General features: G+C 39.0%; 1 protein-coding gene across 4 annotated transcripts; it reads left to right on the forward strand.

Moving 5' to 3' along the window:
* Positions 1-361: 361 nt before the first annotated feature.
* On the forward strand, positions 362-15,400 carry DDX3X (DEAD-box helicase 3 X-linked). 4 transcript variants are annotated; one of them, XM_004022011.4, is made up of 17 exons: positions 362-499; positions 3,269-3,326; positions 4,873-4,920; positions 6,594-6,726; positions 7,716-7,871; positions 7,952-8,051; positions 8,684-8,819; positions 9,948-10,033; positions 10,204-10,302; positions 10,411-10,571; positions 10,884-11,028; positions 11,109-11,253; positions 11,436-11,617; positions 11,710-11,827; positions 12,107-12,260; positions 12,500-12,639; positions 12,831-15,400. In XM_004022011.4, the coding sequence occupies exons 1-17, from the start codon at positions 455-457 to the stop codon at positions 12,908-12,910; spliced, it is 1,986 nt and encodes a 661-aa protein (XP_004022060.1). In that variant the 5' UTR covers positions 362-454; the 3' UTR covers positions 12,911-15,400. The 4 variants fall into 4 exon arrangements, with proteins under 4 accessions (XP_004022060.1, XP_011961906.1, XP_011961907.1 ...); XM_012106516.3 differs by having other exon boundaries at positions 12,503-12,639; XM_012106517.3 differs by having other exon boundaries at positions 4,876-4,920.
* Positions 15,401-15,402: the final 2 nt, after the last annotated feature.

Here is a 15,402-nt window from a genome sequence, read left to right on the forward strand (position 1 = left end):
GGAAAAAGGTCTAGATTATATTTTAAGGTCTCACAGCTGGCGGAAAACGGGAGGGGATGAGGTCTCGCGAGATCTCGAGACCTCCCAGTCCTGAGAAAAGGTAATAGCGGAGGACAGGGGAAGTGGCACTCAAGCGATCTAGGACAGCATTTAGCGCTGAGTGCCAAGGTAGGACGACGAGGCGCAGACGCCACCGACTAGGAAATCCCGCGAGGTTAGGACTAAACGAGCGCGCAGTAGCTAGGCAAAAGTCGTAGCGGCGGGAGGAGTGCGGGTGTGAGAGGGAGGGCACACGTCGTACGTGCTGACGTAGCAGTCACTTGAGCGGGTATATTAGATCCGTGGCCGCGCCGTGCATTTCAGAGCCGCAGTTCTCCCGTGAGAGGACCTTCGCGGTGAACCCAACACATTAGCTCAGCAGCGGAAGACTCCGAGTTCTCGGTACTCTTCAGGGATGAGTCATGTGGCGGTGGAAAATGCGCTCGGGCTGGACCAGCAGGTGAGCCGCAAGGAGCCTACCGGGATTGTTGCTGCAGGAATCCCTCCCCCGATCTAACCTGGTTTGTGGCGCAGTGCTACCTGGTACCCTCAGTTCCCATTTTCTGGGTCCCTCAGGCTAGCGAGTGTCAGTGTCCCGGGGCTGTGGGGGAACGGGAAGGTGACCGGAATGCTGATTGTGGCTGTCGCAGGGGCCCCAGCTTGGCCGGCGGTATTGTCCCCGGGCAGAGCACAATGGCGGCTTTTGTGTGTGCGTGCGCAGGCGGGCGGAGGGGGAGGGGGCGCGCGTTCTCGCGGAGGCGCGCACGCGCGAACCTCGACTTGACTTGTGACCCATGGGTGTTGCGGGGGGGGGAGGGGCGCGGCGCGGAGGTTCGCGAAAGGGGACCTTTATGGCCCTGAGAGTTCGGGCGTGCGCGGCTCGGATTCTTGTCGGAGACCCAGGCGGCGTTGGCGTGTCTGTGTGTGCACGCGCGTGTGAGCGGGCGGTGGAAAGCGGCCCTGGAATGTGGGAGGGGGCGGTGCGGGGGGTGGCCTTCGCTCGGGGTAATGGCGGCGGCCTCCTTTGTGTGGTGTCGGGTGGCTGGGCGGCGCTGCGCCCCCCGAACGGGGGAAGACGGGCCGCCGAGGGCCCGGAAACAGGGATGGATGGGCATCTTGTTCTTCCTGGGCTTCCTTCCCCGGGGCTTTTTTTTCGTTCCAGCCCGGTTTCCGCAGCCTCGGGTCCGTGGCCCGCGAGGCCGCGTTTCCGGAGTGGAAAGTTTTGTGACGCAGAAGATTCGAGGAGGAGTGGGGGGGGGGAGGGATGGAGAGGAGGGAGGAATGGGCCGCTGCGTGCGCGGTGGCGCCGGGCTCTGGAGATCGAGGTGGAACGCGGCGAGGAGGTTAGCGACCCGGCACGGCCGGCTCCGCCTCACGTGGTCGCAATAGTGAGTGTGGAGGTTTTCTTCCGAGCCACGCGTCGTTTTGGGAGGTACCACGGAGTGTACCAGTGTCCTCAGGTTGGGGACGTTTGGTGCGGGGCTCGGCCTGGGAAAAAACGCCAGGAATGTGGCTTGGGAAGAAATAAGGAATTTTGTTGGTGACTTGTTGCTGCTTGTGGACTGAAAATTTCGAAATCAGTCAGGGGCCCCGGGTTTGTCTTAATTGGAGCCCCTCTTGTAAGGGTTTAGAGGTAGAGGACGGGAGGGCGCGTGATCGCAGAGGAGGGGTTCTGGGCGGAGATGGCAGAAGTCTGCATCCCTCAGCAACAGTGGCACCACGCTTCAGAGAAGCTCTTCAATCGATGTTTTGTTGCTTTTAAGTAAACTTCTGCTTATCGCGAGCTCCAGAATTCTGAAACGAACTTGAGTGACACAAATGAATTGTTAATAGATTTTCAGTCGTGTATAGTGTTTTATAGGAACTCGGCTATCTGTTTGGGGGAGAGCATTTTTTCCATTAATGAATCGGAATAAAGCTTCCAAATGCTGACATGTTCCGTGTTAAATGGAGCAGAGACATAAAAAAAAATCTGATCAAGAACATGGCCGGTCCCCAGTTTTTAAATTGAACATATAGGTGGTGCCGGCACCTATTTAAGATTATAAGCAGGAATAAAACTTGAAATCGAAATAATTGGAAAAAAATATACACAGTCGTTAGAATTAAGCAGCAAGCAAATTCACAAATGAGAAAATTGCATTAATGTCACCCTAGCAATTTACAGTAGCATTTAAAGTGCTCCACGTAGTTCATTTTGCCAAGTGTAAAATTAATAACAAAACGTACTGCAATAAGAACAAAAAGGAAGTTTTTGTGCCTTAAAGTATTAGTCTGTTGCTGAGACAATCGTGCAGAGAAAGCACCGCAGCGTTTTGTTAATAGAAGTTAGGAAACGAGCTGCCTCCAAAGTGTTACCGTATTCATTTTTTCTTTAAGATTTAGCATCTTCCAGTTTTCAGTGATTACATTGATGCTTGCAACTTTACAGTATACAATTTTAAGCTTTTAACAGGACTTAAACGTTGTGGTTTATTGGAAACACGTGGCAATAGTGCCGTGTGGCTGGTTAAATTTTTTTTTTAATGAAATACTGCTTTTGGTACATAGTTTTCTCCTCGTTGCTTTGTAAATAGTTTGTTTAGTCATCACAGAATTCGATGAAGCGCTTTTTTTTTAGAATGTTGAGGCTTTTAAGTTACCAGTGTAAAGGGATGGGTAGAAATGGAGATGAAAGGCAGTAAAATGTGCCATTTATGTCCAAAGTGTTCTCAGCTTCACTGTGAAAATGGAAAAATAAATAGATACCTACTTAATATGGTTGTGTAGTGGTTATATTGTAAATTTTTGTTCTGAAGAGTGCTACTCTAGTTGCAGTATTTAGAAATGAAAGCTGAGAAATGGTCAATACAAGTTTTGTTCTGAATATTTTTCAGGTGTGCTCTGTAGGTTTAGAATAATTCCCAGTAGAAAACATTTATCTCCAAATATTTGGAGCTAAAATGAATCCACTGACTACTTGACATTTTGAAATAATTTAAATTTTTTGAACTTTTACAATGGAAAAAGTTACAGGGAAAATTCATTTTGATTATGAATTTGGACCCGGTTTCTCCTGGATAGCGCCACCATCTTGATTAGGTACCTTCTGCAGTGTAAACTGTAGTACTGTAGTATTTTGCGTTTGCTCACGTTCTTAGTCACATTCTCCTTAAGAGTTCCACTAAGTTTTCCTTTAGTGTAATGTTTCTGCGCATGGGCTGCTAACCAAAATTTAACTCTCTTCTAGTTTGCTGGCCTAGACCTGAACTCTTCAGATAATCAGAGTGGAGGAAGTACAGCCAGCAGTAAGTAAAATATTTTATGCATTTACTGAATGTTAGAGCTTTTAAAAAAAATTGTCGGAATATAGTTGATTTACAATGTTATGTTACTGAGTATTAGAACTATAATAACTTAATGTTTCATTGGATTTATTTAAAATTTAGGAATTTCCCTTCCAGTTTTTACTGTGTAAAGAATGTGGGTAGTGTGGTCTTTTGATAACGAGTAGTTTTCTTGAGTGAAACAATTGTTAAGGACCTTATACAACACACAAATTACAGAGTTTGATTATGTCCATTATGAATCCTGAACACAGCTTAAAGGTGGTAGGAGTGTTTATTTCACTATTAAGAGTGAATTTACTGGAATTAAACTGAATAAAGAGAATATTCACATATTCACATACATCAGGTACAGCCACTCCTTTCCCATGAAGAACATGAGGATTACTAATAGAACAAGGCTATAATGAATCTCAAAGTGGTGGTCAGGATTTTAAATGCTGAATTTTTTTTTTTTTTTCCTGAGAAGAAGTTTTTGGGTTTTTTTTGTTATTTTCTCTTGAAAGGGTTTTTTTGAGACATGGTAAAGACTAAGGTGTAGGGGGGGCTCTTGGTTTATTATTGGCAGTAGACCTGCTTCAGCTCAGATCTCTACTATTGAATTAACTGAAAGAAAAAATGTAGTATGTATATTGAATGTGTTAAGGGCTGAAAGCACTGTTTCTTCAAGCTCTGTTTATTGCATAGTTAAGGGATGTTTATTTTTAGGCAGGAAGGGCCTCACTGGGCACAGTTACTTGGTATTTGTTTTAAATTTCACTTTGTCAGGCTAAGAATCTTTTAGTAATTGACCATTCTAATGGAGATCTTTAATTCAGCCCAGAAGTGAAGAGGTTAAATTGCAGATTAACTAGTAATAAAGCAAGTTGATGTTATTAGTTGGATATATATTTCTTGCTTTTGTTCTCACTCATAGTCTAGGCTGTGTTTTTATTTGCATATAGAACAACAGTTGACTTTCCTTAAACAGTGCAAGTGTCAAAACCCACAATTCCTTGAAATCATTTCACTCTGCAGCTTTTCCCATATTACATATGTACATATGTTTTGGATTTAACCAGAGCAGGAACAAAAAAGCTTCTTAGTGACTAGATACACGATTTGTTACTTTTTAGATTGTTACAGTAGTACTTATGCTCCATGAGAGACTTGTTAATATTTTTGTTGTCTTTGCTAGATTATTGTAGTAACAATGTTGCAACTCTTGTTATTTATGACAATTCTCTGAAATCTCAGCAGACTTTTTAAAAATAGTGTGTTAAATTGGCCACTAGTGGCAAATTAAATTTATTCGTAGATTTCAACTATTAGGTTCCAATTCAATTCAAATCTGTTCTTCCCCTTTTAAAATTCATCTTATTAAAGCAGTAACTCATTTAAAATAGACCAGACTAGAAGACTAGAGATTTAAATTTTTTCTTTCCAGGACTTTTTTAGCATCACAAACTTCAATAAAAAGCTTTAAAGTTTTTTGGAATGTGAAATTTAACTTTGTCATTTCTTTTAGAAGGGCGCTATATTCCTCCTCACTTAAGGAACAGAGAAGCTACTAAAGGTAAGTTTTTTGAGCAACTTGGTATACTTAATGATTGCTGCATTTAGAAATTGGAGCTTAGGGAAAGTGAGACACCTCGAAGTCTGAACACTCTGCTCTTTTCTCCTACTGTCAGAATAATTTCAGATACTAGGGCTTACTAGGGCTTAGAAAAAACTCATCTAATGTCAGATAGAGGAAATCTCTGCATTTCCTATGTCACACTCATCTGAGGCCAAGGGCATGGTTTTGTACAATTTCACTAGTCTTGTGCTTAACCTCTGTATGTAATCATAAATAACATCAGTTCAATTTGAAAAAGGTGAGTGGGGATCCTACTGTGTAAACAAAACTGCTGCACAGTGATAACAATCCAGTTATTTCGGTCTTGCAGAGGTGCCAAATGAAATGGGATTATTGGGGAATAGTTAACAAGCATCAGGCATGCTCCTGATAGATGGGAGTGGTTCTCTGGCTTCAACTGCTTCCTTTAAATAGGTCATCTGAGATTTTGGAGGAAAAGGGAAGGTCAGGAAAACTAAAAGTCATCAAGAGGGAAGATACTGGATAAAGAAAGCAGGATTGGAAGGGTGGAGAGTCCACAGGAGCCCATGATTTGCTGTCATTTGTCTATATTCATAGGTAGTCTGTATTAGCTTCACTATCTAAGGCAATACACGGAATATAAGATCTAGGGAATGGAACTAAAATCCTGCATGCCATGGGGCCAAAAACATTAAAAAGAACTCCTATATTATTTCTTAGGTGTCACATCATTGTCTAGTTACTGTACAGTCGGATTCTTATTCCTTAGAATGTACTAGCTGAAATTGACCCCCATGTGTATTTAGTGCTTTTCCTGCCTTATTGCAATGATAGGAATCAAAGTAGGGAAAGAGGCAGTATCATATAGGAGTTAGAGCTGAAATAGGTCTTAGAAATCTAACTCAGCTCTTTATTGGTAGCTAAGGCTGTTAATCACTGGGCTAATAGAGGCACAGGGAGAAGGAAAGTAACCTAATTAACTTGTAAACTGTCTCTGACTATTTAATAAAATGTCACTGAAGCTAGTTAAATCCTCTGCTTGTCTTTAAACCATATACCTGTTGGGCTAATTTATACCTTTGTCATCCCCTTTTACTGAGTGTTTATAGCTATACCCTAGGAACCTGTCTACACGGAGTGTGTAGGTATCAGGATTTTCCTTTTTTCTAGATATTCCTAATTCTCATCTGATACCATGTATTACATGTGAACAGAGCACTGTTCTTAAATTTTTTACTATTGAAACCAAGAAATACTATATTAAACAAAGTAAATTTCTTAATGTTTTAAATGAATATCACTAAGAAACATAGAGACAATGATTGCTCTTTCCTGGTAGACTCATTCACACCTGTAAAATGAAATTAAATTGTGATGGTCATGTAACAAGACCATAGTCATTGTGTTAAAGGCAAACCTACTGACCTTTTAGAAGTTGTATTCATTTAGAACATTTTCAGACTTGATTGTTTTGTTCAGCGTATAGTATGTTCTAGTACTATGGTAGGAATATTTCCGTTGTCCCTCTGATCCAGAGATGTGATAGTCATTGGAGGGTTTCAAACTCAGAAACATAGAAATCATGTTTTAAACTAGTGTCATTTTCTAATTACTACAATAAAATGAGTTTGCTTTTTTTTTAATTGAAGGATTCTATGATAAAGACAGTTCAGGGTGGAGTTCTAGTAAAGATAAGGATGCATACAGCAGTTTTGGTTCCCGAAGTGATTCAAGAGGAAAGTCTAGTTTCTTCAGTGATCGTGGAAGTGGATCAAGGGGAAGGTAAGTGACTTATTATCTTCTTGCCTTTCTTGCATGTGTACAGTAAAGCAATTTAGAAATTGGTCTGTACCCTGACCATTAAGCATTATTATCTTTCCCCCTTAGTGGACCACCTGTTTGGATGTTAAGTGTCTTTTTAATCATAGATTTTTAACTGTAAGAAGTCTTTACTAAATTGAACTTACTACACCGAAATTAAATGAGAATAAGAATATGCCCTTTGGCATAATGAAATCAATTATTTTTATATTTCTCTAATTTTATGTATTCTACTTAAAAGAGTAAGTTTAGTGAATGGCCTAATTTGGTTGACATTTTTGTGGATATTCTATGACAATTTTTAAACCTTATATTTTTGATTACACAAGTGTGATGAACTGACCTCATGCGCCTAATAGCTGTGGTTAGTCCTGTGTGTCCTGCTTTTTCGAAAACAGGCCTAAAACTAAAAACATCTTAATTCAGGTAAGGATTATTTTCTACCTTTTATCCAAAGTCTGGCACACAAGTAAGTTGTCCTTTAAGTAGCATCCTAATGTAACCAGGACAATTGATATTTGGTGTGATACTTTCCTTTTTTTCCTCTAACACTAAAAATATTTGGATGAAAACATTTAAAGGTGTAAGTTAATGTGCTGGTTTCACATATAAGACTGATTGCCCCAAGGATTTTTATTTCTATATTAATTGAAGTATAGTTGCTTTACAATATTATGTTTCAGGTACAAAGACTTGATTCTTGATCTCAACATGTATGAGGACTGTATCGGCTATGTAATAATAAAAGAGGATACTGAATTTAGAAAATAAAGTTATATAAATGGTATAGTCTGGTTAGAGGGCCTTATTTGTCAAGTAAGAGTAAGCCCGAATTGGACTGGTGACATCCTTGAAATTAGCCATAATGAACCTCTCTCCAGGTACAGTTCTAGTGGTAGGAATCTGATAATGGTTAAATAAGATTTTGATTAATTGTTTGTGCTGTTTAGGTTTGATGATCGTGGACGAGGTGACTATGACGGCATTGGTGGCCGTGGTGACAGAGGTGGTTTTGGCAAATATGAACGTGGAAATAGTCGCTGGTGTGACAAATCAGATGAAGATGATTGGTCAAAACCACTCCCACCAAGTGAACGCTTGGAACAGTAAGTTTCTGAAGTGTATGTTAATTGTGATGAAGCCTTATCAGCTCCGTGTAACAAACTTACCAATCTTCTGATTTCAGAGAACTCTTTTCTGGAGGCAACACTGGGATTAACTTTGAAAAATATGATGACATTCCAGTTGAGGCAACAGGCAACAACTGTCCTCCACACATTGAAAGTGTAGGTATTTTTGCATGACCTTTAAGATAGGGAAGGGTAGATCTTTTCACAGCACATCAAGATGAGATGGGCTTCCTAACATACGTAGACTGCTTGCTTTATCTTGACAGTTTTTTAAAGTTAATTTAAAAACCTGCCTCGTGGTTTGTGGAAAGGGGGAGAGTGAATTCGGTGTTACCATTACTAATAATTTGAAATAGAAAATGGGTCGAGTGTTGTCCTAAATGGGAAGGAAATCCAAAAGGGGGATGTGTATACATACAGCTGATTTAACTTTGCCGTACAGTAGAAACTAACACATCTTTGTAAAGTAATTGTATACCTATAAAAACTAACTTAAAAAGTAAATAGTCAAGAAGCTGAGAGTTGAAATAAACAAGGCAAAAGATTGGGGGTAAGAAGAAATAGTAAGTGGGTCAAACATAGGAAGAACCCAAAACTTTTCCATTGTAGTTTAAGCTTATGGAGTGGTTTGGTTTTGTTTTTCCTCAAAATGTGTAAGATGATGACTTTTACTGTAAAGCAAATTGAAAGTTCAAATTGGTTGATAGTTGTCCCCACCTTGTATTTGTATGAAACAAAATGCTCCAGATAGCGTTTCTGCTTGTTTACCCTGATGAATTTCTTAACAGTTCAGTGATGTTGAGATGGGAGAAATTATTATGGGAAACATTGAGCTTACTCGTTACACTCGCCCAACTCCAGTGCAAAAGCATGCTATTCCTATTATCAAAGAGAAGAGAGACTTGATGGCCTGTGCCCAAACAGGTAAGCAGACTTGATGAAAGTGAAAAGTTGTCAAGAATACCTTGACTTGGCTTGCTCTAATAAAAACCAATACCAGGAAACTATGCATGGAGCATTTTAAGTTTCATGAGGAAGCTTGAGTCCTGTATGTAGCCTGACTGGTACACCTTGGTAAGGAGTAGCTGGATGGTATCTCTTTTGTCTTAGCCTTTTGGTTATATTACTCCTAGTGCTTTTATTAGGGTATCTTAGGGATGGCCTATAGAAAGTCGTGAGCTTGATACTACTGTAACAAGTAGATAGGTTTTTGTGATTGCAGTGGTGGGGAAGTGAGAACTGTAGAAAATGAGAGAAAGATAGAGAATAGCCTGTGATCCGTGGAAATGTGGCCAAAAGAAGGTTCATTGATGGGTAAAGTAGTACCTCCCTATCAGTATATACAATACTTATAAGGAAGTATTAGAAATTGACACCAGTTTTGAGACAGAATTCCTGCTCTCTTTACATAAGTGCTTCCTAGTGGCTCAGATGGTAAAGAATCTGCCTACAATGCAGGAGACCTAGGGTTTGATCCCTGGGTTGGGAGGATCCCCTGGATGTGGGCATGACAGCTCCAGTATTCTTGGCTGGAGAATCCTCATGGACAGAGGTGCCTGGTGGGCTACAGTCCATGGGGTTGCAAAGAATCAGACATGACTGTGTGACACATAACGTTACACAAGTGAAGCAAAGAAGTGAAAACTACTACAATGTTTGTGACCAAAATTTGGTGTGTGTATATATATATGGTGTGGTTTTTTTTTTGGCTGATGGACCATGTGGTCTCTGCAACTACTCTGCTGTTGTATGAAAGCAGCCATAGATGATATGTAAATTACTGGTCACAGCTATATTCCAGTAAAGCTTTATTTATAAAAATAAATAGTTTAAACTTAGTTTGCTAACTCCTACTACAGGTTGATCAAAGTCATCACTTGATGGTATTTTAAAATTAGCCTATTTTTAGAAATTTAATTTGGGAATTAAAGTGAGATTACTAATTAATTGCTAAGTAATTGGGCAGTTAAAACACCATCATCTACCAATATATGTTCAAAAGTAATAAGCCAGTTTTTCTGTGGTTAAATGAATATCCTTTCTTTAAAATAGGGTCTGGAAAAACTGCAGCATTTCTCTTGCCCATCTTGAGTCAGATTTATTCTGATGGTCCTGGCGAGGCTCTGAGGGCCATGAAGGTAAATATTTCTGTATAAAATGAGAAAGCTTTCTAAACGACAGACTTGTGCATTCTAATCTGTATAATTAGTAACAGCATTTACATGTAGTCTATAAATTGCAGAAGGGGATTATGTTGTAATGAACCTTTAAGAGAGGATGTTAACAAGTTTAATAAATTATTTCTTAGGAAAATGGAAGATACGGGCGCCGCAAACAATACCCAATCTCTTTGGTGTTAGCACCAACTAGAGAATTGGCTGTACAGATCTATGAGGAAGCCAGGAAAGTAAGTATGCCTTTCAGGTTATTGGCCTTCTCATTGATTCTGATGAAGTGTTTTATGACCATGTAAAAATCTTGGTCTTAAAATTAATAAATTTTTCTTTGCTTATAGTTTTCATACCGATCTAGAGTTCGTCCTTGCGTGGTTTATGGTGGTGCTGATATTGGTCAGCAAATTCGAGACTTGGAACGTGGATGCCATTTGTTAGTTGCGACTCCAGGACGTCTAGTGGATATGATGGAAAGAGGAAAAATTGGATTAGACTTTTGCAAGTATGTTAATTTTTAAATGTGTGAAAAGCATTTTTTAGTCTTCCAACTTAAAAGTTAGCTGATTGTAATTTTAATTTGAAGTGATTTTAGTAGAGGCTAAGAATGACCAGACCTTGAGACCAGAGTCAAGTATACAGAGCTGATTTGGCTGTGCGATTTAGTGGCAGAGATCCTGTGCTGTGTCTTATGTACATGGGTCAGATTGTATGGTGTGAGGAACTAAACTACCTGAATGAAGAATTAACTGTGCTTATAGAAATGGAAACTACCTTTTCGCCTCAAATTCTAAGCTGGATTTTTTTTTCATGGCAGGTACTTGGTGTTAGATGAAGCCGATCGGATGTTGGATATGGGGTTTGAACCTCAGATACGTAGAATCGTTGAACAAGATACTATGCCACCAAAGGGAGTTCGCCACACTATGATGTTTAGTGCTACTTTCCCTAAGGAAATACAGGTATTGTTTGGTGCTGCAGATCTTACTTAGAGAATTTGTTTATCTCAATAGATGATAAAACAATAATTTTTTTCTTTCAGATGCTTGCTCGCGACTTCTTGGATGAGTATATCTTTTTGGCCGTAGGAAGAGTTGGCTCTACCTCTGAGAACATAACACAGAAAGTCGTTTGGGTTGAAGAGTCAGACAAACGGTCATTTCTGCTTGATCTTCTAAATGCAACAGGTATAATTTTAGCATTAGTCTGGTGGCTTAGGGTAATCTATTAGGATCACCTTTAGTGCTTTTCCTTCTCATCCAATACATTCTGTTGAGACAGTCTATTTGCCTCTATTCGTAAGTTTACTAAGTGCAAAGAGAACCAAGCCACTATCAGTGACAGAAACCTTGTGATATTTTAACTTCAGGCAAAGATTCACTGACCTTAGTGTTTGTGGAGACCAAAAAGGGTGCGGATTCTCTGGAGGATTTCTTATACCATGAAGGATATGCTTGTACCAGTATCCATGGAGACCGATCTCAGAGAGATAGAGAAGAGGCCCTTCACCAGTTCCGCTCAGGAAAAAGCCCAATTCTCGTGGCTACAGCAGTATGTAAAATTTAATTTTATTTTCTAGGCCAGCATGTTCAACTATTTACTTTGTTTTAAATGGACCATATGTAACAAAAATTATTTTCTAGGTAGCAGCAAGAGGACTGGACATATCAAATGTGAAACATGTTATCAATTTTGACTTGCCAAGTGATATTGAAGAATATGTACATCGCATTGGTCGTACAGGACGTGTAGGAAACCTTGGTAAGTGTGTTACTTAGGATGATCTGGTGGCTTCTGATTTTCAGTGTGATTCTTACAGCAAAGAACTTTTCAGGGTCTTAGATGAACTCTTGATTTTCAAGGAATGCTATTAAAATATCAGAAGTGGCAAGGGGGGAAAGTCAAGGTTTGTTCAAAGAACAAATAGCAAATTATCTTTTTAAAAAATTATTATTCTACTTAATATTCTAATATGAAAGTAAGAATATTGTGCTGCTCTGTGGAAGACCTTAATTTATGTACTTTTTGGAACTGTTTTAGGCCTTGCCACCTCATTCTTTAATGAGAGGAACATAAATATTACCAAGGATTTGTTGGATCTTCTTGTTGAAGCTAAACAGGAAGTGCCATCTTGGTTAGAAAACATGGCTTATGAACACCACTACAAGGGTAGCAGTCGTGGACGATCCAAAAGGTGAGTTCGAAATAATGTGTTTTATTAAATGTGTATAATGGAGAGGGGTGTGATTTTTAAGGTTATTTAAGTGACCTTCAGTGTCAGCTTTTCACAGCTAAGGCCTTATATATAAAATTCTTATTACAGAAAAGAAGGGCTAAGTGGAATTGCTTGAATTGGAAAATCAGAAATTGCTCATTGGAAATTTTAACAAGAATTGGGTTGTCTTTATGTAAACTAACATTTTGTTCTTATAGTAGTAGATTCAGTGGAGGATTTGGTGCCAGAGACTACCGACAGAGTAGTGGTGGCAGCAGTTCCAGCTTCAGCAGCAGCCGCGCCAGCAGCAGCCGCAGTGGTGGAGGCGGCCATGGAAGCAGCAGAGGGTTTGGTGGAGGTGATGTTACATTTTAATCTCATACCTTTGGGAAAGGCTTTTGCCCTTTTTCATCCTTTTCAAAGAGTAATTTAAAATATTGGCCCCGTAGATTGCTTTTTGTAATTTTACATCAAAATATTTAAAGAAGGGAAAGGTTGTATTACACAATGGATGACTTAATAATTTTTTTTTTTTTAATCTCTCATTAGGTGGCTATGGAGGCTTTTACAACAGTGATGGATATGGAGGAAATTATAACTCCCAGGGGGTTGACTGGTGGGGTAACTGAACCTGCTTTGCAGTAGGTCACCCTGCCAAACAAGCTAATATGGAAACCACATGTAACTTAGCCAGACTATACCTTGTGTAGCTTCAAGAACTCGCAGTACATTACCAGCTGTGATTCTCCACTGAAATTTTTTTTTTAAGGGAGCTCAAGGTCACATGAAGAGTCGAAAGGAACAATCAGCAGCCCTGTTCAGAAGGTGGTTTGAAGATTTCATTGCTGTAGTTTGGATTAACTCCCCTCCCAACCCCCATCCCAAACTGCATTTATAATTTGTGACTGAGGATCATTTGTTTGTTAATGTACTGTGCCTTTAACTTTAGACAACTTTTTATTTTGATGTCCTGTTGGCTCAGTAATGCTCAAGATACCAATTGTTTTTGACAAAATAAATTTACTGAACTTGGGCTAAAATCAAACCTTGGCACACAGGTGTGATACAACTTAACAGGAATCATCGATTCATCCATAAATATTATAAGGAAAAAACTTATGCAGTAGCCTGCATTAGGGCTTTTTGATACTTGCAGATTGGGGGAAAACAAACAACAAATGTCTTTGAAGCATATTAATGGAATTAGTTTCTAATGTGGCGAACTGTATTAAGTTAAAGTTCTGATTTGCTCACTCTATCCTGGATAGGTATTTAGAACCTGATAGTCTTTAAACAAGCCATTCCAGTCATGATGAGGTGATGTATGAATACATGCATACATTCAAAGCACTGTTTTCAAAGTTAATGCAAGTAAATACAGCAATTCCTCTTTCAGTGTTTAGGCAGATCATTAATTATGAGCTAGCCAAATGTGGGCATAATATTACAGGGAAAGTTTAAAGGTCTGATAACTTGAGATAGGGTTTTAGGAGAATTCATCTACTTAGACTTTTTAAATGCCTGCCATAAGTGAAATTGAAATGGTAGAATGGCTGACCACAGCAATGACCAGCCCTCATTAGGGCCCTGGATGATTTTTGGTCTAATAACGCATGCTAGTGTTGATGTTTTTTGGTCAAGAGGGTATGAACAGGAAGAATTAAATGCAGCAGGCTTTCTTTTAAATGCCGATTCATATTACTCTGTTCAAGCTGCGTTGAGATGTTAAACTGGCTTACTATAGACTTTGTAAAAATGGCTCCAGAAGAGTAACAAACTGAAATCTTTGAGATCACACAGGTTGGAAATATGTACATAACTGCACAAGGTGTCAATTCTGCTATACAGTGCAGTTTTAGTCAGTTTTAGTTGCATAGGTTTCCATTGTATTTATAGTCTGTTTATGCTAAATCTGGCCAAAGATGAGCATTGTCCACCACTAAAATGCCTCTGCCACTTTTGAATTCTGTGCTAATTTTGTGGCCAGAATGCGGTGATCAAAATGCTCAATCTTTTTACAGTGGCATAGGAAGATGGCAAAAATTTCCTAAAGTGCAATAGATTTTCAAGTGTATTGTGCCTTGTTCTAAAACTTTTATTAAGTAGGTGCACTTGACAGTATTGAGGTCATTTGTTATGGTGCTATTTCAATTAGTCTAGGTTTAGGCCCTTGTACATTTTGCCCATAACTTTTTACAAAGTACTTCTTTTATTGCACATTCAGAGAATTTTATATATATGTCTTGTGTGCGTGTCCTTAAACTTCCAATCTTATTTTGTCTCTTGGAGATTGTTGAACGCAGCTTGTCTAGGAAGGGGATGGGACTAGATTCTAAAATTTATTTGGGACCATGGGAATGATAGTTGGGAAGAAAACTATTTGCACACGACAGATTTCTAGATACTTTTTGCTGCTAGTTTTATGTAATATTTATTGAACATTTTGACAAATATTTATTTTTGTAAGCCTAAAAGTGATTCTTTGAAAGTTTAAAGAAACTTGACCAAAAGACAGTACAAAAACACTGGCACTTGAATGTTGAATGTCACCGTATGCGTGAAATTATATATTTCGGGGTAGTGTGAGCTTTTAATGTTAAGTCATATTAAACTCTTAAGTCAAATTAAGCAGACCCGGCATTGGCAGTGTAGCCATAACTTTCTGATGTTAGTAAAAACAAAATTGGCGACTTTAAATTAAATCATGCCAAGGTTTTGATACACTCGTCTTAAGATATTAATGAAACACTTCAAAACACTGATACGAAGTGTCCATATTCAAATATTGTGTGTTTTGTTTCGTTGTGTGTATTTTTTTTTTCCAGTGAATGTCTGGCTCATTGCAATCCTGAAACATGTGGTTATCTTTGTTGTATTGGCATAGTCAGTGACTTGGACATTCAGCGATAGCATTTGAGCAAGTTTTATCAGCAAGCAATATTTTCAGTTAATAAATAAGGTTTCAAAAATCATGTAAGAAGTTAAACTTGCTGAATGTAAAGATTGAACCTCAAGTCACTGTAGCTTTAGTAATTGCTTATTGTATTAGTTTAGATGCTAGCACTGCATGTGCTGTGCATATTCTGATTTTATTAAAATAAAAGTTGAACTGCACAGTCTC

The sequence above is a fragment of the Ovis aries genome, chromosome X (assembly GCF_016772045.2).
Source record: "Ovis aries strain OAR_USU_Benz2616 breed Rambouillet chromosome X, ARS-UI_Ramb_v3.0, whole genome shotgun sequence".
NCBI lineage: Eukaryota > Metazoa > Chordata > Mammalia > Artiodactyla > Bovidae > Ovis > Ovis aries.